The sequence below is a fragment of the Etheostoma cragini genome, chromosome 9 (genome assembly GCF_013103735.1).
Source record: "Etheostoma cragini isolate CJK2018 chromosome 9, CSU_Ecrag_1.0, whole genome shotgun sequence".
In the NCBI taxonomy this organism is placed as follows: Eukaryota; Metazoa; Chordata; class Actinopteri; order Perciformes; family Percidae; genus Etheostoma; species Etheostoma cragini.
Genome location: NC_048415.1, coordinates 6,995,473 through 7,021,178, shown reverse-complemented (window position 1 = coordinate 7,021,178; position 25,706 = coordinate 6,995,473). Strand labels below are relative to the sequence as shown.

Below are 25,706 nucleotides of genomic sequence, written 5' to 3'. Positions count from 1 at the left end.
AGAGAAGGGACAATGGGGTTATATGGCCCAGTGGTGTGTTTGTGTGTCTGTTTTCTCGGTGCTCACCATGCTAGCCAAGGGGCAGCCATCCGAGCTGTGGCGCTGGCCTGTTGACGTATAAACTCCTCCAGGGGGTTTAGGTGGAGGCGGCCCAAGGCCTGAGTGACTAAAACCCAAGGAATAGCACTGTTCCTGCAGATGAGAGTTCACCATGGTCCCAGGAGGAGCTGACTGCCTGTCACAGGAGATGGAGGAGGAAGAAGAGGAAGCAGAAGGGTTTGTGGAGATAGAATGGGTGCTGTTTAGTTCTCCCCCTCCAGCTCGACCCTGGAGGTATGGCATCACACCTGCTGCTGATACCACTACTGTGGCATTGTGGGATGACATTGACTCCTGGCCCAGCTCTGTAAGAGGAAAGGAAGGACAGAGAACGAACGGAAAAAACAGGTAAGAAAAGGAAAGGAATAGGAAATTAAGAGAAAGAAAAGGAAAAAGGAAACAAGAAGAAACAAAGGGAAAGTTAAGAAAAGAAAAGAAAAGAGAAAGAGAAAGAAAGGACAAAGGAAAGGAAAAGATAGAAAACAGCAGAAAGGAAAGGTGAAAAAATAAAATAAGACAAAAGGTACAACAAATTAACAAGAAGAAACAAAATAAAGTTAAGAAAAGCAACGGATAGGAAAGAAAATTTAAAATAAATTATGTTAAGGAAAATAAAGGCAAGGAGGAGAGAGATGCCAGATCAATATCTGAAATGTTGTGTTTTTTTAAACTAACAACCATCAGCGCCTCTGCCTCCTCAGGACAGAGACAAATCACTCAGGTAGGCAGGAAACAGAGTTCAGCTGGAATATCTGAGAATGGGTTTCCTGCTCGCACATCATCACTTATCATGTTTATTTATAGCCCAGCACTTTGCTCCACACTCTCAATATTTCACTCACTCCAGGGTTTAATAAACACAAATATGTACACACAAGCACATATAATTTAAATATTGTCAAACACACACACACACACACACACACACTTATTAGAAATCCAATATTGCTGTGACAAATGCCCCCTACAGCACAATGACAGAATGAGCTCTAACATTCTTAAGCTAACAGTTCCAGCGACACACACGCACGCACACACACACACACACACACACAAACACACATACACACACACACACACACACACACACACACACACAGACATCAGATGCATGCAGATGAATGTTTGCTCTTGTCTACTGATTTTTTAAGAGACCTCCACTGTGTTGTATGCTTTTGATATGTCATTTCCATTTAAAACAACACAGCTTTTCTCAGCTTGAGATCTGAACTGTACACAGTAAAGTACACCTGTGATACACCCGCGGAGGAATCTGCAAGGGGCAACCCCAACACCCAGTATTAACGTAGTAATTGAAGGTTATTTACATACCCGTTTACATGTATACCACCCTCTTCTTCTGTGTTTACATCCTTTTATTGTTCAAAAATACTCAGCTGCTACACATCAAATAAAAAAATACACTTTCAGCAAGAGGTGGTCATTTTAATGAGAGAGAGAGAAAGAGATACCTGAAACAATACAAATCTGTGGGATACTGAGGCATATGTTCTCTCTTCACCGATTGAAACAGGTGGTTAACAAAAACACTGGTGAGAGACGTACTGCCGATCTCATTATTGTCTTATTAGTTTGTAGTAGTGACACCAAGTCATTTGACGAGGGCTTACTGATACAGGGTGCAGCTCACCTGTAGGGGAGTCTCCCAGGAGGCCTTTCCCCAGGGACACAAGGCCTGGAGGCCGCAGAGACAAAGCTTTCTGCATCAGCAGCCTGGACGGGTCCCCGAGCAGACTGGAGACCTGTGGAGGACAGAGGAGAGATGTAATATGGAGAAAAACATGGACTAAAAAAAGTTAAAAGTTAAAAGTTAGTTAAAAGAAAGAAAGAGAGATGGTGAAGAGAGAAAAGAGATTAAGAGAGACAATGAGGGAGAGTATCAACCACACAGTGTAAATTACACTTCAGAAGAAAAGCACCAACTGCATGTTAAATGCAGAATGTATTATTATTTCTTCTTTTTTATATTCTCCTCAGCACTTATGATTGTACATATTATTGGGAAAGTCAGAGGAAATTAACATTTTTTATTATTAAGAAAAACAGTGGAAAAGATAAAGCCAAGATTTAGAGTTTATAAAAACAGGATTTTTAATTTTTTCATCGTAAGTTACTGTGCTTTTTAACATTCACTTTAGCAATTAAAGAAAACACCAGAGACATTTAAAAATATGCAAATCAAAATATGGACACTTTAACACCTCAAGGTCTTCCTTTTAAACAGAAGAAGAGCAATTAGGTTGCATAATCTTCGGGGGTTGATTCGTTTCATAATGTATTAAGTGCTGAAGATGAAAATGTAAGAGCACATATGCCCAATGCCCAAAACTATGTTTAACCCACACCACAAACCTATGCAAATCAACGTGCACGCAAACACACACGCATGCACGCACAAACGCGCCTTACATTGTTGAGGCGTTTCTCTTTGATGTGAAGAAGCTGTTGCTGTGCGAGCTGCATATGCAAGAGGTTCTGGAGGACTAGTCCATTCCCCAGCATAGCATTCTGCAAGGTAAAGGAAAGTAGACATTATGGTTACAAACACACACAAGTTTATAAATCCCACATAGGTGTTGATGTTATTGTGACCTGGTGTGCTTTTCCCAGTGTGAGCAGAGCTGTGGTGAGAGGAGGTCTGAGAAATGGCAGGCTGGCGTGACGTCCATACTTCCCTAAAAACACAGAGAAGAAATTCATCGATCAGTGCTTCTCACTGCAATTTTTTATTACATGTGTGTTAAGCTTGCTGCATAGCTGTGATAAAGACAACCTGCCTGCTGAAGAATCTAATGAAACAGTTACAGGTGTGTATGTTTCTTCTACAAATAATCAAGTAACGAACATGCAATAGTTTCCTTCTGCTGTTAATACTGATCAAGTCTTGAAGAAGAAGAAGCACCGCGGAATGTTGGCTCATTCCAACAATTTCAACACCCCGTGTGGCTTTCTTTGTAATGCTGAATAATTTGAATTGATCCGATGTTGAAATATAGCAGTTGCATTGTATTTTCTTCCATCAGCGGAGACATAACAATAAATTCTATTGCTTCCCAAATCCCCATGGCAACAAGAAGAAGCAAGTTTTGCATTGACTTCATCGATTATAAATAGTATGGCTTGTTGTTTTAAGCTAGACTGAAAAAACTACAGAAAAAATATTTAATGGAAAATAAATTTATCAGGGGTTTGCCAACATTAACACACTTCAACTACACATACAGTACACACACACACACACACACTTTCTTTCCCGTTTGTGAGCGTGTGTGTTCTTTTTCTGAATCATAAGGCCTCCTCATAATAAATGTAAGCGTCAATGCTAATGGTAGCTCCCTCCTGACTAGGTAGAGAAGTTTAACATTTAATCAAGTTCCTAATTTTAGACTTAATTGTGCTTGCTCTTTTTTAAGAGAGCTTCCCCCACCTCCCTCATCATCTCCCTTTCCTGTTCGCATTTGTTCACTAATGTCACATGATTACATTTTAATACCTGATTAGCCATTCATCAAATAATGAAGCTGTCGACGAGGTGATAACAGTGTATAGGAGTGCCTAACAGACTCTTAAAGGGGATCTGGGATGATTATCCAAGACCCCTCAAGAGCAAAAAAGACTACTCAATCGAGCAAGTTCAGGATGCTGATTTGCTTTAAAATCTCAAAGATTATCCTAAATGTGCACGCAAATTAGAGAAACTATCTTTAAGTTTAAGGTTTTTTAGTTGGATATTGACAAGGGAACTGCACTAGTTGCAAACTCAATGTATGTACAATAACAAAAAGCTCTAGATTTCAAGAGATGTCAACACTTGTAAGAGTTGTAAATTTAGATTCTGTGAGTCTTTTTTTGGAATACTTTATTTTCATTTGTCAGTTCACAAGAACAAGAACAAACAGAAAGAAACGACCCCCAATCCACAAACGGATGCTCCAATATTTTAAAGTAGGTATATAATGTTTCAAGGTCAGTCACATTCTAATGTCACATTATCCAAGTAATCTAGATAGGGCTGTACCATTTTAAGAAAGGTATTGTATCCCTTTTTCAGGTTATGTTATTTTTTCTAAAGGTATGTAGTTATTCCTTTCTAAATACCATTTACCGTGGATAGAGGGGAATCAGACTTCCATGTGACAGAAATACACTTTCTGGCCACTGCCAGGGATATTTCCAAATATTTTATTTGAAATTTGTTAAGTGGTATGTCAGTTTTCATATAGTTCACCAGCAAGCAACATTCTGGGTCAACAGGTAATAAAACTTGAGTGGTCTTAGTCAAGACGTCACAAAAGTCAATCCAGAAATCTCTCACCTTCATACACAACTAAGTACAGTGTGGGAAAGAGCCCACATCTGCAGCACATCAGGAACATGTATCAGAAAGATCCGGCTTAGACTTGTGAATTTTCTCTCAAATCAAATACAGCTGATGAAGAAAATTATAGTGACCAAGCCTGCACCGTGCATTAATAGTGGCAGATAAACTGTGATGACACAACTCAAAGTTGGTCTTCAATTGTGATATTTAATTCTGATACCCACCTTTCCTTAGACCTAAACAGAGGCGGTTTAGGACATTCAGACATTAATAAATAATATACTTTAGAAATAAGCTTGTACGGTCCACTATCATGTATCAATGTTTTCATTTTAGTGAGTTTGTGTAAAGCCATAGTATTATACAAAGTGCTTTTCAGAAATGACCGCAGTTGAAGGTAACAAAAGAAAGTATTTTTATACAAATTATGTTTTCCTCTTAATTGTTAAAAAAGTCATGAAAATTCCGTCCTCACAACAGTCCTCCAATCTACAAATCCAATAGTGATGCCATGCTTCCAGGATCTTATTATTTACAGTACGAGGGATACGTTTGTTTTACTCCAAAAGGTGACTTAACAGTCGTATCTTCTTGCCTTCTTTTATGTACATCATAACACAGTTTAATAATAATTCACTGCATTTATATAGCGCTTTATCGTTAATCAAATCTTTCAGGGGGGACTACTCTCTAAAACCACCAATGCACAGCAGCCTTACGACGCTCAGACGCTCACCACACATCAGCTTGGAGAGAGGGAAGGGAAAACCCCCACACACAGGGAGAACATGGAAACTCCACACAAAAAGGCTTGGGATGACCAGGGATCAAACCAGGTACCTTCTTGCTGTGAGGCCACGATGAGATGTAATAAAATTGCGTTATCAGTCTTTTTTTGACAAAATACAGTAGTTTCTTTTCAAACAAAATCCCTGAAAAAATGTTCTTTCAAAGAATAAAATGCTAAATGAACCCAGGATGGAATTGTGTCATTCTCAAACAGAGAAAAGAAATCGTATTTGCGCTGCCAAGTAACATTTTTTTAAATAAGGTAGTTGATTTATAGTCCCATCGTCAATTTCTCAAAAGAAATTCTTGGTACCTTGTTTGAGATAATGCAATAGGCAGTGATTGAAAGAGGTACTGCAACCTTGGCAAAATGTTCAGTTTAATGCTATTAATCCTCCCGATTAAAGTGACGGGGAGGCTACAGAAACTAGTCCTAACATCAAGGGCCATTTACTAGATTGGTCTCTGAGCTATTGACCACATCAAACAAACTTCCTCAGCAGATTTAATGTTACAGTATAGTCATGTTATTGTTTTCTACCCTTTAATATCACATACTTTTATGTGATTACATTTTTTTCAAATTTTCTTCACTTGATGTTTTGAATAAAAACACATAGAAAGCAGAAATTGAGGGACATTTGGTCAAAAACAAGGGACATCTAGTGGAACCTCCAGCGGCACAATGAACAATCCCGTAAATGAAACTTGGTCAATATAGAAAAGGCAAGGCCCAATCTATTCTGTACCCTTCATTAAAATCTTCTTACAATCACACTTCTGTCATTTCATTGCATGTGTGGTAATCTGTTCCTCAGACCAGACCTTTAACTTTAGAGGGATGTGTGACATATACTGTTGTGCCAGTGGATCTCTATCAACTCTCCTCCCTAGTGCACTCCAATCTAGTCAGCTCTTAAAAAGTATGTCAGAGAAAGCTAGTGCATATCGTTGCACACTTATAGCCCATGGTGTTACATTACTCGACATATGCTGATGAAGGTCACTATGTATAATTCAGTGGGTTAAAAGAAATCATGAAAAAAGTATTAGGTATATTACACATTCAGACTTTGTTAACACAATGTATGTATATCATAACTTCTGGAAATTAAAAACTGTTGTATGAAGCAGCACATACCTCCTCTTTTCCCAGTGTGGTATGGCCTCATGAGGATCTGCAGGGCAGCAGGGTTGGTCATACTGGTTAACAACTGGGCAAGGTTGGGTTCTGGTAGCAGACCTTTCCTATTACTCAGAATCTGGAGAACACACACACAAACACACACACACACACACAGAAACACACAAGGACGCGTGAGAGTGCGAGTGAGACTGGGCATGTGTGTGTTTGTGTGTGTGTGCAGCATGTGTTTTGATCTTGTCATTAGGAGTCCCTGATGGTTGTAGTAATCATTACACTAGTTTACATCAGCGGCATATGTCTGCAATGTCAGCAGAAGGGTTTTGAACTAGGAGACAAAGAAAAGGAAAGGGGAAAAAGGGATAGAGCTGTTTGAGAAACACCAAAGGGGCAGAAGAGGACAGGTACGGGGAAAAGAGATGTAAAATAACAAGGCAGTAGAAGAAAAAAAGCTGAATTAACTTAAATTAAAAACCTTAAGTAACAAGTAAAGGGAACCTTTCAGACATTTCAGACACTAAATCATAACTTATCTGCCAAATGTATATGTTGACATGTTTACAAAAAACATGACACATTTTTCTGTAACTCTGCTGCAATCTTGCTGAGGTGAGAATAAAAAGAAATCACACCAGGAAATGACACAAACAAGACAACTTACATATTTTTGTGTACAGTGAGCAAAACAATCCAAGGAGAAAACCAAATCAGATTTTAAACTAAATTTCAAATAGCATTTCTAATAATATTTTTATTTGTTGCCAAATTCTCAACAATCAAAGCATCATTCAGTTTAAGATACTCAACAAAAAGATAATGAATGTTTTTTGAGGAGTCTAACACAAAGAAACTCAACTAATCTCCTTCAGGACTGTGTTGGTGTGGTTTGATCAGGTTTAATTGACAATGCATTGGCAACATGAGTAAACAACACACACTCTTTTTGGAAAATGGCATATTTATGAAAAGAAGCTCATATAGAAAATTGAGTTTCAGGACCTTAAAATACTTTAATGATCTATGTGTGAAAACCAAATTATATAAGATAAATGAACAAAGAAATGTTATGGACTCACATTTGAAAGGGGATACAGACGGGAGGGTGAGCAGATCTCTAATTTCAGCATTGGACCAGTTTTCACTCTTTCAAAAGTAATGTCGCTCATGTAGCTTGGAAGTCTCATCCTCTTCTAACATTTTTCAGCTTTATCACACAGCTGCAAGCTAATGAGTAAAAATAGGGGCATGACATCCAACAAAGGTCCCCTGATGGAATTGGAGCTGATATACGTTTTGCGTCTTAACTAGGTATAAACCATTCATCTACCAGGGGCTTAAGGGGTTTAAAATGTCACAGGATTTTAAACAGGGAGTAAAAAGGTGTCTGTGCCCTTGCTACTAGAGTTACTAGTTGACAGCTTCCCCTCTGATGTGTCTTTTTAGCACTGGTCACTGACTTGTCTCAGCCTGCTTTTTTGGTGTTGCCCAGACTTCACTACAGTGTTTTGTATTTTTTGTCTCACAATGTTGTATGTGTCAGCATGTTGTATTTAATTCTGAACTTAGCACACGTGTGCTTAAAGCTTGTATTTATTTTGATATGAGAAAATCTCCTAAAAATAAAACAGATCTTTGCTATCTTACATTTAATCAAAAAACATACTGTAAGGCAAATCCTCAGATAATTTAATCATTCATTATGCTGTAAATTTAATTCATCAGACTCAAATGAAATCCTATTGAATTAGACAGCGTCAAATCAAGTGGATCAGTCCTTGTAGATCCTCCTCACCACTGACAGTGTGGCGGCAGTGCTTGCTGTCTGGCCCGAAGATACAGCTATTAAAAACAACATTAGCAGGATGATGATATTTCCTCCTCGTCTGCCCCTGAGCTACAGCATGACTTCAGCTCAAGTCAACCTTGTTTCCTCCCTGTCACATCCTGAAGAGAGAGCAGTAGTGACGGGGATGGAGCGCGTCTGACTCCAGCCTGTCAGCTAGAAGGGAAGAGTCTGGTGCACACATACAGTCCAGTATGTGTAATTGTGTGTTATAGCGGGAACAACTGGTGTGTGTGTGTGTGTGTGTGTGTGTGTGTGTGCGCGCGCACGCACGCCGTTGTTGAACAAGGCAAGTCAAAGCTGACAGCGTCTTTTAAGGGAAAAGAGAGGAGGAGGAGGACGGGACGAAGAGGACAGCTCTCTCATTTCTTTTCCTTCTGCTGGAGAAAATGTCAGCATGCATCAGTCTGTTTGGCTACTGGCAGAAAATACAGCCACACACCCACACACACTCCAGGGAGGTAAGGGAGCCGCGAAGAAAGGGGAGGCGAGAAGTGTCGCGTAAGGAGAAGGATGCAGGGAGAAAGAAGGAGGAGGGAGGAGGTGGCCATCTGGTCCTCAGCGTTCACAATCACATTCACTAATATGAGAAATGAGAGAATCGCCTCAGAGGAGAACTGTAGCCAGGAGTAGGTCCGATCTCTTTCTTGAGGTCTGATGTTTCTGCAGCTCACATTAACTGCAATAATCTTAAAAACGCCTCTGGGTACTAAAGTAACCTTGCTGTCCTCACAGACTCAAACGTCTTCTGTTTCTCTACCTCTTCCTCATCCTTTCCTTTTCCTTCTTAACTAATTCGTCCTTTTCTTTAAATGTGTTTATATCCTCCTTCCTCCTCATGTCTGTTTATCTTCCTTGGCTAATTTATTCAGGGACACATTCTCTCTCAATGTCTTTTCATCCTCTTTGTTCAATTCCAACTATGTGACTGTTACTGCTCTGCTTTTGATATTTTTAACCCATTTATCTCAAGGCCACAACCACTTTCACCTGATAATTCTTGCTCTGCACTAGACAGGAATAAAATCATAGAGAATACAGCAGTCAGTGTATATAGTATATAGTGTAGAGGTTTGAAATTCATGAATGAATTATTATCGCACCCCTACCAATGTAATGTTGGTATAGGACATTGTTTCAAAATTGGCGTAACACCGTTGCAGTTTAGGTATTCTAATCCCAACCGGTCGTCAGACACCGCCTACCAAGAGCCTGGGTCTGTCCGAGGTTTCCGCCTAAAAGGAAGTTTTTCCTCACCACTGTCACACTGTTGCTTGCTCTGCAGGAAACTACTAGAATTGTTGGGTCCTTGTAAATTCTGGAGCGTTGTCTAGACCTACTCTATCTGTCCAGTGTCTTGAGATAACGCTTGTTATGAATTGATACTATAAATAAAATTGAATTGAATTGAAAGCTACAAACTCTGACTTTTAATTGTAGCCCTCCATACAGTAAGCTCAATTAGTGTAATATAAAATAAGTATCATCAGAGTAAAGCAGCAAGCTGTTATGGTTTTCCATGGCTTATGGGTTACTCTTAATAAACCATAAACCTGCAGTTCATGTGAAAATATAATTGTGGCTTTCAATATGACAGGAGCAAAATTGTTGTAAATTGTGCCTATAGGCTGTTAAATGTGCATAACACAGCTAAATTACCACTGACATTGTGAATGAGTGCCATTATTAACTTTGAAGTATTATACAATAATAAGGAAACCTAGTAAGTCTACGGTACATTATAATGAATGTGTTTAGTCTAATGGCTCACAATGAACACACGGATTACAAGACAAAGTTATCACAATAACAAAAAAACAAGAAATACATCTATAAAAATATTAGATAAAAAATTCAGTCTACATATTTTTCTCATTTCACTTTACCATCTACCAAGAGAACTAGCATTTACCAGTTGATTAGTGGATTAACAACTATCATCAACACTCTAATCAGCTGGTGAAGATACTGTATATTCAGTCAGTTCCTTCTCAAGCAACAACCACTATTCTCTCAACGGAGACTATGAGTCACAGAGAGGAAGAGAGACACACGGAAGTGTATCAATGAATCGAGACATTTAAATCTAAGGCAACCTCACGTTGCAACGCAATTTCAATTAAAAACCAACATGTATCTTATATTTGGGGCTAGTATTGCCTGCCTCTCTCATGCCCCCACAAACACACAAACATATTTTTATTCATGGGATTGATTTTAATTGCAGAAGCATCCATCCATCATCCCGCTAATCTGGGGTTGATTCAATGGGGCAGCAGCTTCGGCAAGGGAAAACCCCAAATGTCTCTTTCCCAAAGCCACATTGCAAAAGCATTGAGCCTGTAATGTATGCTTACTCACATTTGTATCTAGTTTCGTTACCTGTGAGTGTTCAGTTATCTATTAATCCATGTTCTTATAAAGATTAACTTTAAAGGTACTGTTCCTTTTCCACACCTGATGACTTGCATTTACATCCTGTGTCTGAAAGTCTGATGAATCTATTTGACTTGTGTGTGTGTGTGTGTGTGTGTGTGTGTGTGTGTTTGTTTGTGTGTTTGTGTGTGTGTGTGTGTGTGTGTGTGAGAGTTTGGTTTATTTAAGCAGCAAGAAACAAGTGACAGTCAATAGACTATTTCAGCCGGAGGGTATGTGTATGTGTATACTTTTATCAGATAGATGTATAGCTGATCACTGGATGTCCAAATGGCCTCACAACTGCCATGTCTGCTTGTTTGTGTGTTCACATATACAGTGTATAGGCTTCCAGATTTAAGGAAATGTTGTAATGTTGACACTCCAAAAGAATTATTTTGTGCATCATACTCACCATACCCTGGGCAGCGATAAGTGCAGCCAGGGTGCTTCGTCCTGAGGTGCCGGGTGTACAGAGCGACAGACGGACCTCTTGTCCTCCCACCAGTGTTCGGTCCATCTCTATCAGCACAGCCTCCGCTTGCTCCGAGTTCTCATACTCCACCACACCAAAGCCTCGCACTGGGCTGCCCTCATCCTGAGCAAGCTGGAAGACAATAAAATATATACAAAAAGTAGCATTAATCTCACAGTGGAATAAATTGGTATGGACTCAACTTGTCACATACTGTGTACACAAAATGTGTGTGTACAACACTTCTGCAGCAGCTTTGCTCCAAGAAAACTTTAATTAAGTTTCCACTGTTTCATTTTCTTTACTTCTGTGAGATCTGATATTGTTTGTGTGCCAGTCCTGCGATAAACTGCCCCCTGCAAACCTGAACAGGATAAGCAGCAACAGATTATGGATGGATGGATGATCTCACGTGCCTCACTGAGATGTTCACGTTCAGGATCAAAAGGGCAAAATGAAACCTGGAACCACGGTGGATGGATACAGCAATGCCAATGAATGGTTCTATTTGTTGCTTGCAGCAGGGAAGAAACAATGAGGAAAGAATTGTGCCCAAACACAAAACACAACATGAATTATTATATGTGTAACTATTAGTAATGTCAGTAAACACGTTAATAACGGCGCTAACGCAAACCTATTTTACTGGCATCAGTTTTTTTATTGCGAGATTAATGTTCTTTTTGGCCTAGCAAACTTTGTAGTTCTTTTCACATGCTGTTGCAACAACTAGTAACGTTAGAAAAACTACAACACCCACCGGATCTAGCTACACCTAAAACAAAACAACAGGCACGCCATGCACACTTGTTTGGGCTTGCGATCCGACCAAAGAGTAGTAGGCTAAAGTTACGTTTTGAGTGGATGGCGAGTGTGAGAAGCCGAAATGGATGCCAATGAGATTCTGGAAGGAATGTTTAAATTGGCCAAATGGTTCCATTGACAAGACCAAAGTGATCGGTGTGTTTTGTTGTTGTGAACTGAGCTATCATCGCAGCACGTCCAGACTGAAATGCCACTTGATGGCCAAGCACACAACTGATGCAAATTCTTCGCCCCCTTAAAGTATTTTTTTCATCCTTTTATTTACAGTGTTATATTGTGGAAGAGATTATTTGCTCCAAGTGTGAATGTTAGTGTGAAATTGAACACTAGAGTAGGCTATATGCCAATGTTGTTTTTAAATTAAAAAATAATATTTGCACAAAGAAAGCCGATCCACTTTTCCATTTTGGCGAGAGCATTAAAATGAGAACAAATAATGGAACAAAAGGAAATCAAGCGACTATTAATGGAAAAAAAATAGTTGCAATTAACTGCGAGTTAACTATGACATTATTGCAATTAATCGTGATGAAATATTTTAAGCGTTTGACAGCACTAGTAACTATATATGTTCTTTTATTAAAATTCAACAGCCATACAATACCTTGTCGGATTACAGTAACTGAAACCCAAATCAACATCGAATGCTCTTTTTCACCTTTCAGACGTCACTCGTCAAGTTCACTAGGTTCTCTCGTCAATATGCAAGAGTTAATGTACTCACTGATAATTATAATCATCAAATATAAGCTGCATGCTACTTAATAGAAGCACTCTTTTTTTCTTTCACCAGAGAGGGCAAAAAGCCTGGAAACATTACTTTCATTTATTCTATATTTAAAAAATCATCAGGGTAAGCAAAGGAGGTCCATGCAAACTCTCTTTTCATTTCTGCATCAAGTTCACGGCCCCATCTATAAAGAGTTATACCATTTTTCCATAAGTTGTCTGGTGGGATAATTTATATATTTGGATCCAATAGCCAAAACACAATATCTTCCAGGGCAGGCTATCTATATCATTAAGCCAAAGTTAACATAGTCAGAGTGAAACAGCAAAGCAAGCAAATCAAGTCTGATGTTAACTCAGTCATATTGTTGGGCCAACAAATGTATTCATCAGACATTTTCCAGCGTGGGATCAAAAAAGTCCATCTATCTATCAAACTCACACAAACACAGCACAACAGGAACTTACAGAGAGGATCAAAGTTGACACAAATGTACACACTTCCACTTTCAAATGTAGTGTGTGTGTGTGTATGTGTGTGTGTGTTTATGTGTGTGTGTCAGACTGTAACTGTCTCAGCTCCTTTTGTCAAAAAAGATAAAAATGACATGATGTAAAAGTTATGTCTTCTTGCTCTTCCTGCACTCAACCAGTCCACACACATTTTTCTGTATGTCTGTAAAAACATCCAAATTGTGGACTGATCTAATCCGAATAATAAACTCTTGCTACCAATTGAATGGCCACATCCAGTCAACAACGTGGAAAGGTAATGTTATCACATTTTCTATATGGTTACTGGTCAATAAAAATACTGCTGACCAGTAACACACGGACTCTTCTGGCAAGAATGTTCAGTCATTTCTAGTGTGTAAGGGGCAGTTAAATAATGCAGGCAGGCTAATAGCTTACAGCTAATGGATATTACTGGATAATGAAAGTGGCTAAAAGCTAATGGCTTATGGTTAAAAAACACCACTTGACCTGTTGCTGTGTAGGTGGCCTAATTCTATTAAAATAGTTAAAAAAATACACAAGGAGTACTTGACTTATTTAGGATGTTTCCACTGTTTCAGATTGTTTAAGTATCTAGTGCACAAATCAAGTGTACCTAAGCTTTTTTTAATTTATCCACAACATATGTATGTGTTTTTACATTTGAAGTAAGTAATTGTAGATTCTATAGGTCTAAGACACACTTAGCATTCAGAGTAGAGCTAGGTGGGTTGATATGCTCACAAGTAATACATTGTTGCATATATGCCAATATTATTGATCATGGGGGTCATAACAAGAAATGTTAGAACAGAAAGGCAAACCAAATTTCATGTATCAGTTTTGGGACTAGTACTGTTTCAGATGTGAATCCGAACCAATACTACATATATAATATAATAAAACTAGAGAGAGGTTGGCCCGAACAGCCCGACCAGGCTCCTCTCTTAACCCTGTCTCTCTTAGTTATGCTGTAATAGTTTTAGACTGCCGGGGGACTTCCTTCGACACACTGAGCCTCCTTTCCATTTGTGTGCATCCATGTCCAGAAAGACCTGTTACTAACCTAAATCTGGGGAGTCACTGTGTTCTTTTCCTCCAACATGTTTCCATGTTTCCCTTTTACACGTCCTGCGATGCCCTGTTACATCCTGCTCCTCTCTGCTGTGCCTTGTAATGCCGGTACAGTGCCCTGCTATGCCATTAACTACTACAAACTACTATTTTTAGTCACTGTTTCATTAATCTACCAAGAGCCTGGGTTGGTCCGAGGTTTCTTACTAAAAGGGAGTTTTACCTCGCCACTGTCACACTCTTGCTTGTTCTGAAAGGAACTACTAGAACTGTTGGGTCCTTGTAAATTATAGAGTGTGTTCTAGACCTACTCTATCTGTAAAGTGTCTCAAGATAACCTTTGTTATGAGTGGATACTATACATAAAATTGAATTGAAGGTACCCAATCTGGCCTACGCCCATATATAGAGGTTTACTCCTTGCTGGTCCGGGTTCGATCCCGAACTGCGACCCTTTGCTGCATGTCATTTCCCCAGCTGTCTGTTATTAAAGGCCTAAAATGTCCAGAATAATAACAAAAAAATAACAAAAAAGGATCATATAATCACACTTCTTTGCTATACAATCATATCACATTTTCACTGTAAAAAATTGAGAGATTACGAATCAGTGGGAGACAAATGTATTCATACTTTCTCAGCCTGAGCGCTAATGCCTGTTACCATCAGCGCTCAATCAAGGGGCCCTCCACTCCCTCTCTCCCTCCTCTTATTCGTCTGCTGTTCCCCCTGGTCTGAACAGAGGATGGATGGATAGAGGGAGGAAAATGGATGTATGTGTGGAGGAGTAGGTCGATAGGCTATTATTATCAGCATACATTAAGCAAACTGCATGGAAATGACCTGACCCACTCTACCACTTGAGAGATGGATGGATGGATGGATGGAGAGATTGATGGATGGATGGATGGATGGAAGAAAGAAAGAGTGAGTAGGAGAAGATGGTGAGAAAAAGTGGAGAAGGAAGGAGGAGTGAAGGAGAAAAACATCAGTGATTGATTAAGTGACTGACAAGTGAAGACAGTGGGAGCCAGACATTAACCAGAAAAGACAGGAGGGAAGACAAATAAAAACTTGCTAATCATTATTTTTGTGTGCGCACACACAACAAAAAGGACCAAAATGGAAAGTGTGAAACATACATTATATAACAAATTGGATTCAAATTGTTTTGTGTGCAAATGGTATTCAAGCTACCATCAACTATGTGTGTTGTGTGTATCATTAGTAATGATGTGAAGAATGAGTGAGCCTCTCTCTCCTAAAATTCTCTCCAACTGCACTCACACTATATAAAAGATTCAATCATTATTTAGATCTGCACAAACAATTATGTAAATTTCAAGTAGGCTTGTTTGTACAGTATGCAAGTCTTGCAAATGCTAGCATTCTTTTGATTATTTATTTCTATGTGTTCATGTGTATCCCCAAACCTACTGTAGGTCTTACATTTAGATGTAGCCTAGAGTGCAACTTACCTTCATCAGCAACTTGATTTGTCTGGCTCAACTTTATGTATTTTTGCATCAAAAGTCACAACATTATCATAGGTTCCTTGCTTGACATTAAAAGTTATCTTAGTCTAAAAACCAGCAAGTATAATTGGTTCAATAGCAGAAATCTAAAATACAAGTAAGGACATTTCCCCAAAGTCACGAAGGCCAGAAGGATGTTTGATCAAAGACTAAAAGGTACCATGTGCAAGTTTGCAGGTTTGACACTTTAGAAAAACAATGTAAACTTCTTAATAAACCATCTTTTCCCAAAAAGAATACATACTGTATATATGTATGTGTGAGTGTAGAAACAAAATATGCTACGCTAGCTATCAGTGTGTCTGACAGCTCTTGACCTCAAGTCATGGTCCTCAGCCAAGAGATGCTGACTGAGGCACCAGCAGGACTAAAACTGTATGTGTGTGTGTGCGTTTGTGTGTGTGTATGTATGCATGTCTGACAGAGTATAAATGGCCACATCAGCTGTCTGAACCGAGTGATGAGATCATGACAGCCTTGTCACAGCAGTCTGTGAAGACAGGTACATGACCTGTCACAGTGTCAAAGCTCAACTGTAAAGATCTTTATGGAGAGAGCTGAAAGAGTCAGGTTGAGGATGTGTGTGCACATTAAAGTGAAAGACACTGAGTTGTCTGAAAGTGTGGCTATTATAAAAAACAGATCATTTAGAAGTGGAAGGCCCAAGATAAATAGTCAAGAAATCATTTGTCTTAAGATTGGGTAATCTCATATAAACATTTTACTGAAAAGGTTTGAATTCAACAAACAAGTGGAGGTTTTTCCATTATCTTTGTGTGCACTAAAAGATGGAGGTAAACATGAAACTGATCTCAGATTTATTCTTTCTTTGAAAAAAACTTTTGAAAACACTGAAAGTTCTACCAAAGAAAAGCAAAAAAGCATCTTAAGATTGTACTTAAAAAGACTTTAACTAGCTGTGCATGTGTGCCGATGGTTGCGAGATGCTTGTTTTTATATTCAAATGTATCTTTATGGAACGACTTTAAAGCACCAGCTGTTAATAACAGCAAGTGTAAAAAGCTAAGATTAACTCAAGATAGTATAGTAAGAACTGTGTACTGTCTTCAGTTGAATAAGTGACAGCAGTATAAAACATTTCATTGATTTCATTTTAACCACCTCCTTCCTTGGATTATATGGGCGTCTAAATAATAGGGGTAGGGAAAAAATCGATACAGCAGAGTATCACAATACCTTCAGTAGCAATACTGTATGGATACACAGGTGCCAAGTATTGCTCTTTTATTATATATATGTGTTGGTCAGTTTGCCTGCTTGGCAATGCCATTTTCAGCAATAACATTGAAGGGATATGAACAAACAGAGAAATGTATCTTTTTAGATAAAACAGATGTTGACAAAGTTTCCTTTTGGGGACATCATTTGAAATTGGGAAAAATCAGAAGTTAAAATAAAGGTAACAAATTGAAATATATCGTAGAATACTGCAATATGATCTAAATCATAATAATATTGTATCGTGACACAATATCAAATTTGATCATTTTAAATGTTTGGTGCATCATTGTCTATATGTTATCATGTAACATGGCCAGACATATTGTCTATAGTTATTAGGCATTTCCAGATCTATCGGTATTTACATTTATAATGGCCAATTTATTTTCTTTCTTTTTTTAAATTCATTCATCAGAATCCGTTATAATGACAAATAAATGATTCTGATAAATGAACATTTAAAAATAAAAAGTGATGTTGCATAGTTTGTCCACTAGAGGGCACTCTACAACGTCCATGTTGGCAACGCTGATTATGTTTTTTTTTAAAGCACTTTAAGTTTCACATCTAAAGTTTGTATTTTTATACATTTTATTTATCAGAACTTCAAAATATGTTGATGTTCCTCTGTTCTGTTGTGACAATAAAACAAATTGTTATCATATTGTTTTAGTGAGAACTCATAAATAACTACATATAACTAATGTTAGGGAAATCTGCTTATGTTTTGTAACGCGTTCCTGGATGTTTTAAAAAAATATATATTGGCCGATACATCGGCATATCAGATATCTAAATAACCAAATATTCGCATTGCTATTAACCTTAAAAATCCTTTAACGGTCGGGCTTTATTGGAAAGTGCTCGTCTGAGCAATAGGTGATCTCCTGCCCTAACTGTGGAAAATTGTGTCATCTACTGTAAATGTGCTGTATATCACTTTGACCAACACATGGAACAATACAAGAGTAACTGACTCAGCTCAGTCTGCCATTAATTTGCCCCGATGCCTGTAGAGAGTGGATAGTATTGTTTTCATAAACTTGTCTCCATCCGTAGTCCATTTCTGTTTAAGCTATTCTCCCTCTCCAACTCTGTGAAGCCATCTACATTGCCATCATTTTACAGATATTAGTTCATTACTGATCAAATGTGTTCTTATTTGTCTCCTAGTCGGCCATCATTTACAAATAAAACAACAATCTTCTTACTGTGACTGACAGTAAGTCTCTTCACCATTTCACTTAAGCTGTCCACCTCTCTCCGTCTCCCTCCATCCCTCTATTAGGCCTGACACTGTCAGCCCTCTCTTTCCTCACTCCATCCTCTCTCTAATAGGTCTTGCATTCTCAGCACCATCCTTCCTCCTTCCCAGTCCTCCTTACTGTCTCCATCCTGCTTGTCTTTCCCTCTAATATGGCTGACATTCTCTACCCTATCCTCCCTCCATCTCTCCTGGATGACTAAGGCTAAAGTGCTGCCTGGAGGGCTCTTTCGTGGGTAGCAGAATTACACCATTCAGGGCCAAGGCCGCAGTATAAGTGCACTTTGCACAGAGGAAAGGTAACACCAGGGCTGAGTTCTACCTATGTGCACAGAGGAGGAAGAAGGAACACAGACTACATGTGATACAGTAAGACATAAGATAATGGTATTATGGTAGATACTTTTAATGAACAGACACAACTTTTTCATTTGTTTTTTTACGGTAACTGTGATAAATAATATTTATGTACTGCAATGTATCTGTCAAGGGACAATAAAGGTCTGAACTGAACCTCTGGGATGCCTACATATTTCAATCTTTACGGCAGAAAATGTACCGAACAGGCTGCATTAATAATAGCTGGTTATGCCCCTTAAAACAAAGCCGGTGAACGGGGAGTGATGCTTTTCACACAATGATTGTGTTGTCTTGCATTGAACTTAAATGTATCCACAGTAGTATCATACCTGACCAGCTGTCAAACTTGGAAATTAAATTCAAAGCAGCATTTATGGTTAAAATAGCTTTGCAGCACTCTCACAGGCAGGTTAGTGAAATAATACTGTGACTACTCGTTTGAATTTCTTTGTTGTTTCTGCATCGTGTTCATTGGTGTAGAGGCTTTAGCAGAAGCTTTTGCCTTAAGTATTTCTAGTGCATACATGCTGAACTGCAGTAACACACACACACAAACACACACACACACAGAAACACACACACACACACAAGCACACACGCACACACACACACAAAATGCGGAACCGTAGGTCAAAGCCTGCTGGCTCTTCAACAGTGAAGCAACATGAGTTGAACACCCACAAAGCATCATGGGACCAGAATGATGCAAGTGTATTGATTTCTATGTGGGAAGAGGGGGGCATGGGGGTGGATCTAAAATTGGATACGCAGCAGAGGACAGATAACCATTGAGTAATGTCTAAATGGGAATGTAGGGGTGCTGTGGATATAAAATGGGGCTGGGTGGTATATACATTAACACAGTTGAACTGGAGCAGAACAGGGTGGGGAGAGAGGGAGTTGAAGGGTGGGGCTGTTGTCACAGCCCCGCCACACCTCACCATGGAAACTGTTGGCTTGGTGATACTGCAAGATTAGCCCCCTGACTTTTATACCAGCACCTCTCACCTGTTGATTTTCGTGGATAAAGGCGCAGGTGTGGAAGGAGGGAACCATTTTTAAGTAACTTACATATGATGAAGATCCTTCAGTGGAGTTTGTGTGACATTATCAATAAATAACATTTTCTTTTAGATCTTCTACTACACTATATCTCAACAGACATGTTTCATGAGCCGTAACCTCTTGGATAGATAAGATGTGATCTTGCTCGCACGTGATTTGAAAACTTAAAGGCTCTCACATATTTTTTAGCTTGTTTTTTGATTAATTTGTCATATTTGGATATCTCCGGTTTCAACATGCTACGAAATGGTAAGAATTAACTTTTTATATTCTATAACTTTTTATAGAAAATACATGTAATTCAAAGACACACATCTACACACATACGCACCTGGCAGAAGACAGGTTTGTAGGTTTCCGAGAAGAGCTGGGTAAGTTCTTCAGAATCACAGAGGTCCAGCGGCAGCCGGTTTATACACAGACACTTGGAGTGCAGGTTCTCCTCTTGGCTCAACTGGTTGACGTCCATCCACTGCACCATCAATGAGCGATCATCCTGCACAATCCAAGTACAGAATTAGATTTGTAAGACTGATTTTTTTTAAATCCATGTCCCCACAGATTATTTGTTTAAACTGCAATTCCCTACTTCATTCTCAGGTGAAAAATTGAAATCAAACTCTGGCTGGCCTAACCTGTATTTGTACTGATTACCTGTTTGTACGGTCAGTTTCTACAAACCAAAAAACACTAAGCCCCCTTTCACCGAAACAGAAGCTAACCCCGGTAACGTTCCGGGCATGGATGTACGGATACGTAGGGCCAGCAGCATGACGGAGACAACAGCAGGACAGAGAACACTAGATGCGGGCTTTCACCGGCAACCCGATAGCTGGTTAGTAAATACACCAAAGGAACACCAAAACAGGGAGGGAACGTGGATTAATACTGGGATGTCTAAACAACTGGGTGAGTCGATTGACTACAAAAAGTATGCCACTTTACTCAAACCAAAGTTCAAAATACTTGTTAAATATGTATAATGCATCTTTTGTTCTCATCCAAAAAGGGTTCAAAGAAACAGGAGTCCTTTGATCCTTCAGTTCCAAGCAACAATGTCAAATAATCAAATCCAAATGACAGGATCATTGTAACAATCACTCTAACATACCAGTGGTCGGCCCAGCAGCTCAGAACGGGCCCGTGAAGCAGAATCCTTCTTCATGTATTCAACAAACCCATATCCTTTGGAGTGGCCCGTCAGCTCGCTGTACACCAGGAAGGAGCGCTCGATGTTCCCATAGGCACGTACCAGCTCCTCTAACTGCTGGGCGGTGAAAGTGTGGGGCAGGTTGGTGAGGCAGAGAAGGGAGTCGGTGGGCTGCAGCGTGACGTTGATCAAGCGTCCCCGGACAGTGCTGTGGTGGAGGGAGCGGATGGCATCCTGAGCCTGGTCCCCGTTCAGCAAAGTCACAAAGGCTGGAGGAGGGCACATTATGGAGACAGCGACGAGAGGAAAAGACAGACAAAGACGAGGACACAGACAAAGAAAGACATGCACAGACATAAATGGACGGGAGAAAGACGAGCAGGCAAGAGACAAACACGGAGATACATTTAAAGCAGACATTCAAAAACAAGCAGAAAGCAGTTTGTGGAGGATGCAGGATGGAGACACAGTAAAAGAAAAAAAAGAAAAGAAAAAAGTATAGGTCGAATGTGGCAAAGTGACAGATAAATAAGATAAAGGTGAGGGCACAAACAACCAAAATCCGAGACAGTCATAAAGACAGACAGACAGACAGATACACAGAGAGAAAGACAACACATTAGCTTGAAAGCCGATAGGGAGCCACTATGTAGGGGGAATCCACTGTGACACACACATACACACCTGATATATGTCAGAGAAACAATAATATTGATGAATACTACAGTTAAATAATACTGGCAATTTAATGTTGATACCTAAGACAAGTGTTTGTCCATGTTTGTCCTGTAAATCTGTCGAAGGCTTTGATATTTTATGTTAAGTTATGTGAAGCCTTAGTTCGAATTCCCAATAGACTTCCATTCCTTCATTTATACAAGCTTAATGATTAAAAATAAAAATATAACATGTGTTAAACGGCCCATTAATAAAAACCACACACATCAAAAACTGTACACTTAGGCTAAAATGGAGAAACGGTGTGAAAGTAAAGAGCATTAGAAGCCTTTAAAGCCTTAAACAGTCTCACATGAAAACCGCCACAGACAGATTAATGGGCTGTGGAATGAGGTGATAATAACTTGACCAGCAATGTGTAGCTAAAGTGTGTGTGTGCGTGTGTGTGTGTGTGTGTGTGTGTGTGTGTGTGTGTGTGTGTATGTGTGTGTGTGTGTGCTGACAATAAAGAGAAAAATATAAAGAGAAAAGGTGGGAAAAGAAGAGGATAGACACACTAAATGTAATGCATCAGCCCACCAAATAGCTCCAATTTCGAAAGATTTTAATGCTGAAAGTGCTGACATTTTCTATGATATATAAAAACAAGAGGCTCAAATGATTTAAAACAATATATACAGTCAAAAACCAAAAAACTTTACTAGATAGCTAAAACTAAGCCACCACAAAACTCAACCATGAGGGAAAACTTGGATCTTTGCCCAGTCACTAGATAACACTCATCTATACAAGATGCAGCAATTCACCAGTGGCCCTAATACATGACATTCACAATGACAAGGCGGTTACACTGGACCCAACCATCTAAGAAGAGACTTCTGACCAGAGAATCATTGCTTATATTACATAATAATATGGATAAAAAGGTAAGGTAGTCTTTCCATCATCTTCTGAAACAACTTATAATGGAACTACTGAGCAAAGCCCAGTGCTTCTGCTGCCCCCAGGGGCAGACAGTATGACAAGGAAATTGCATTATTTTTTCATTGTTAAAAATCAGAAGGTGTTGCTGAGAAAGCGCAGTAAAAAATTACAACACTTTTTGGCACTCTTAAGCACCAGAAGACCAACAGAATTCATTTTTATTGTTAAAACATCTAACCATGCTAATGTACTAAAGCCACAAAGGGCACGAGTAAGGCTTAAACAAACAAGCACATAAGTACAAATGTGATACTGAGAAACAAGTTCTGAGTCCACTGTCCTTAGTGATTAAGCTAAAATGTGTGATGGTTTGGGTGGGTCCTTCGGTTTCTTTGGTTATCCTTCTGTGTCTATGGATTGACCTCCAAAATGGCAGCCTAGCCCCCGTCGAGCTTCTGGAACCAATTTACACATCAATTATTGTATTAGTTATAAAATAATGAATTGCCTCTTTTGCAAAAAATATGAGAAATGTGTGGTCATGTGTAAAACGACCAGCAGAAACAGCAAGACGGAAAAGACAATTTTATAAAGTGTGAGGTATTGATACTCTTTGTGGTTTATACTCTAGGACTACATCACACATACACATCCACAATAATTCAGCGACAAAAAAAACATTACGTCATGCCAAGTTTCATGTCTAATCATGAGTGCACAATAAATTGTCAGGCTCCACAGGAAATGGGAAGTTGAATGCTGGAGTTTAGGTTCCAGGCCCACAAATCCCTCAGTAACTGTTAAATTATTCAAATTAAAACATTGGCAGCTGGTGTTTCTGCCACTCATCAGAGGGAACAACACAGCCAGAAAACATTTGAATGATGAGTGGTTGTTGGTGCTAAAAAATGGTGCTTTATCACAAATTATGATTACTCAGTCTAAGCTGGTCCAATGTGGCTTTTATTTCAAGAAAGCAGGTTAAGCTACTTCAAAACCTAAAAAGGTATAACAAAAACATTTTAAAACGTATCCAGAAAATAGAAACCTTTCAAAATGCTCCTGAGTCAGCGTCCACATTTTCATCATTATTGTGCATGTTCGATATGTTCCAAATGGTCCTTCCTTCACAATGGCTACATTTCAAACCAAGCTTTAGAGCTAATAGGAGGCAAAGGTGCAACACATAAGTACTTTATATAGCTCTAAAATTCAGTCTAACCATACCAATTAGAGCAGCTATTCTTCATAGAAGTAAAACCTTTAGAGACACCTTTCAAGCCCAAAAGAGGTATTTCAAGATAGATTTTTGTATTACATTCCTTTAAGACTAAGACTGTTGGCACAAACCAGTTTCTTAGGTTCTGGGCAGACCTTAACTTGTCATACACAGGTGTCAAACAAGCAAGTTTGACATCAACCCAAACAGGCACAAAAAGTTCATATTTTTTTAATAATAAAACAACTTTAAAACAATTTACTATAACTATTTATAACTATTTTTGACAGATTTTAAGATTTTTATAAATGCAGGTAGGGCTGCAACTAATGATTTACAAATTCCTTAAAGCTATAGTGCGTGATTTCTGTCTGCCCCATGTCGGCACGTCCACATGATACCAGCCTTACTAGAACGTATGTGTGTTACGTCAACCCGTTCTCACTCCCGCTTGGTCAGTGGCTCTCAGAGTCCCTTACTGACTCAAAGTCTGGCAAGTAGGACTGCTGTGATTGGTTGATGGAGTGGAAAAACTCCGGTCATTGGTCAAATTTGAACAACAGTGCGAGTCGCAACGGATTCACGGTAGTTGATACCAAAAGTTACCGTACAAACTGCAAATAAGTGCAGGCATCCATGACTCAGTGCATGTGCAGATCAGGTAGGCACTGGAGTCTTTGATGGAAAATTTTACAAACAATGATGTTGAAATGAGCAACAATTAGATTTTTCTCAGAGAACTTAAATGTAGGCAGATCTAATGTGAGGTCAGGATTGGGCTAACACAGAAAATCTATCCCCACCTCTCTGAATCTTTATCACCCTGCTTTAACTTGTTTTCCTCCCTCTTCTGCATCTGTATCTCTATTGATCTTTCTGTTTTTGTCTTTTTGTGGCTTTTCTTCCCACCTTACTACTTCCTGCATTTCTTCAAATCTATCAGCTTTATGCATGTCTGTCTGTTGGTCTCTCTCCTTCAGTTTCCATCAGTTTCTTTATATTAATTTTTATGTGCCTCTGTCTGTCTTCACATACCGCCTTCACCGAAATCAATTACCTCATACTCGCGTGCATGCACACACAAACACACACACACTTTGTAATGGAGCTCTAACACTAAGCTGAGTGCCTAATCTGGTTTTAACCCACTAAGTACACTATGTAACATTAGGCATTACGAGGAGATGGAGAGAATATGGTTTGGGCCTTATGCTAAAGCTCTCTCTCTCGTTCTATTGAGTCTAATGACACAGTGCAGCCCGACAAGCGGGGGCTGTCAAATCCTGCTCAATATTTTCTCCAGCAGTGAAAGGGAGAACTCTAAAATGCTTTAATAGCTTACAAAATAACCGTATAATTTACAGCCTGGCAATTATTGAGTGGGCTGCCAAGTGAACTTTGCACATCATTCAAGAGAAAAAACATGAAATATACATATATTCACAAAAGCGCATACGTCTTAATTATGGGTCTCCAACATGTTGATTATTCCACATGTTCATATGAGGACTGTGTAGGGGCACAGGAAAAGTAAAGCTGTTAAAATTACTTTGAAGGCTGCAATTCTGTTGCCATGTTCCCTGTTGAAGGAGCTAATTAAAATCAGGGGAGTTACTAACGTCACGGCGGGCCCCTGAAACTCGAAGGGCTGATCCTCCTCGTGCTGTGTGGAAGGTGGTCTTGCTGTTTCATCCTGACCCAAAGGCCTAGATGAAAGTCTCCGGGGGAGAGGAGTCTCACAGAAATAAACAACTCAGTGGGCTAACAAGTGAAAAATCTCCAGAATCTAAATTCTATCCACGTGTTATAGCTTTCTTAATGGCTTCAAACTCATTATTGTTAACTCCTCGAATTATTATTGGCTAATAACTAGAAAAAGAAGTATATAACTGTTTAATGATAAGTGTAATACAACTGAATAGCATGTTCTCCCACCTATATTTAGATATAAAAACAAAAAATGTTACAGTGCCGTAAGAGAAAGTAAATTAGAGGTTACAGTTTTACTCCTGGTGTGTTATGGAAAAGCCCATCTGCTT

General features: G+C 39.1%; 1 protein-coding gene across 1 annotated transcript in view; it reads right to left on the bottom strand.

Moving 5' to 3' along the window:
• Positions 1-25,706, bottom strand: part of raver2 (ribonucleoprotein, PTB-binding 2) — a 69,309-nt gene that overhangs the window by 7,875 nt on the left and 35,728 nt on the right. Inside the window, exons 3-10 of the mRNA XM_034881113.1 lie at positions 20,808-21,115; positions 20,028-20,192; positions 11,048-11,239; positions 6,372-6,492; positions 2,713-2,795; positions 2,530-2,628; positions 1,751-1,862; positions 67-404 (exon numbers count right to left, since the gene is read on the bottom strand). Of these exons, the coding sequence (XP_034737004.1) occupies positions 67-404; positions 1,751-1,862; positions 2,530-2,628; positions 2,713-2,795; positions 6,372-6,492; positions 11,048-11,239; positions 20,028-20,192; positions 20,808-21,115 (1,418 nt within the window). The remainder of the gene's footprint in view (positions 1-66; positions 405-1,750; positions 1,863-2,529; positions 2,629-2,712; positions 2,796-6,371; positions 6,493-11,047; positions 11,240-20,027; positions 20,193-20,807; positions 21,116-25,706) is intronic.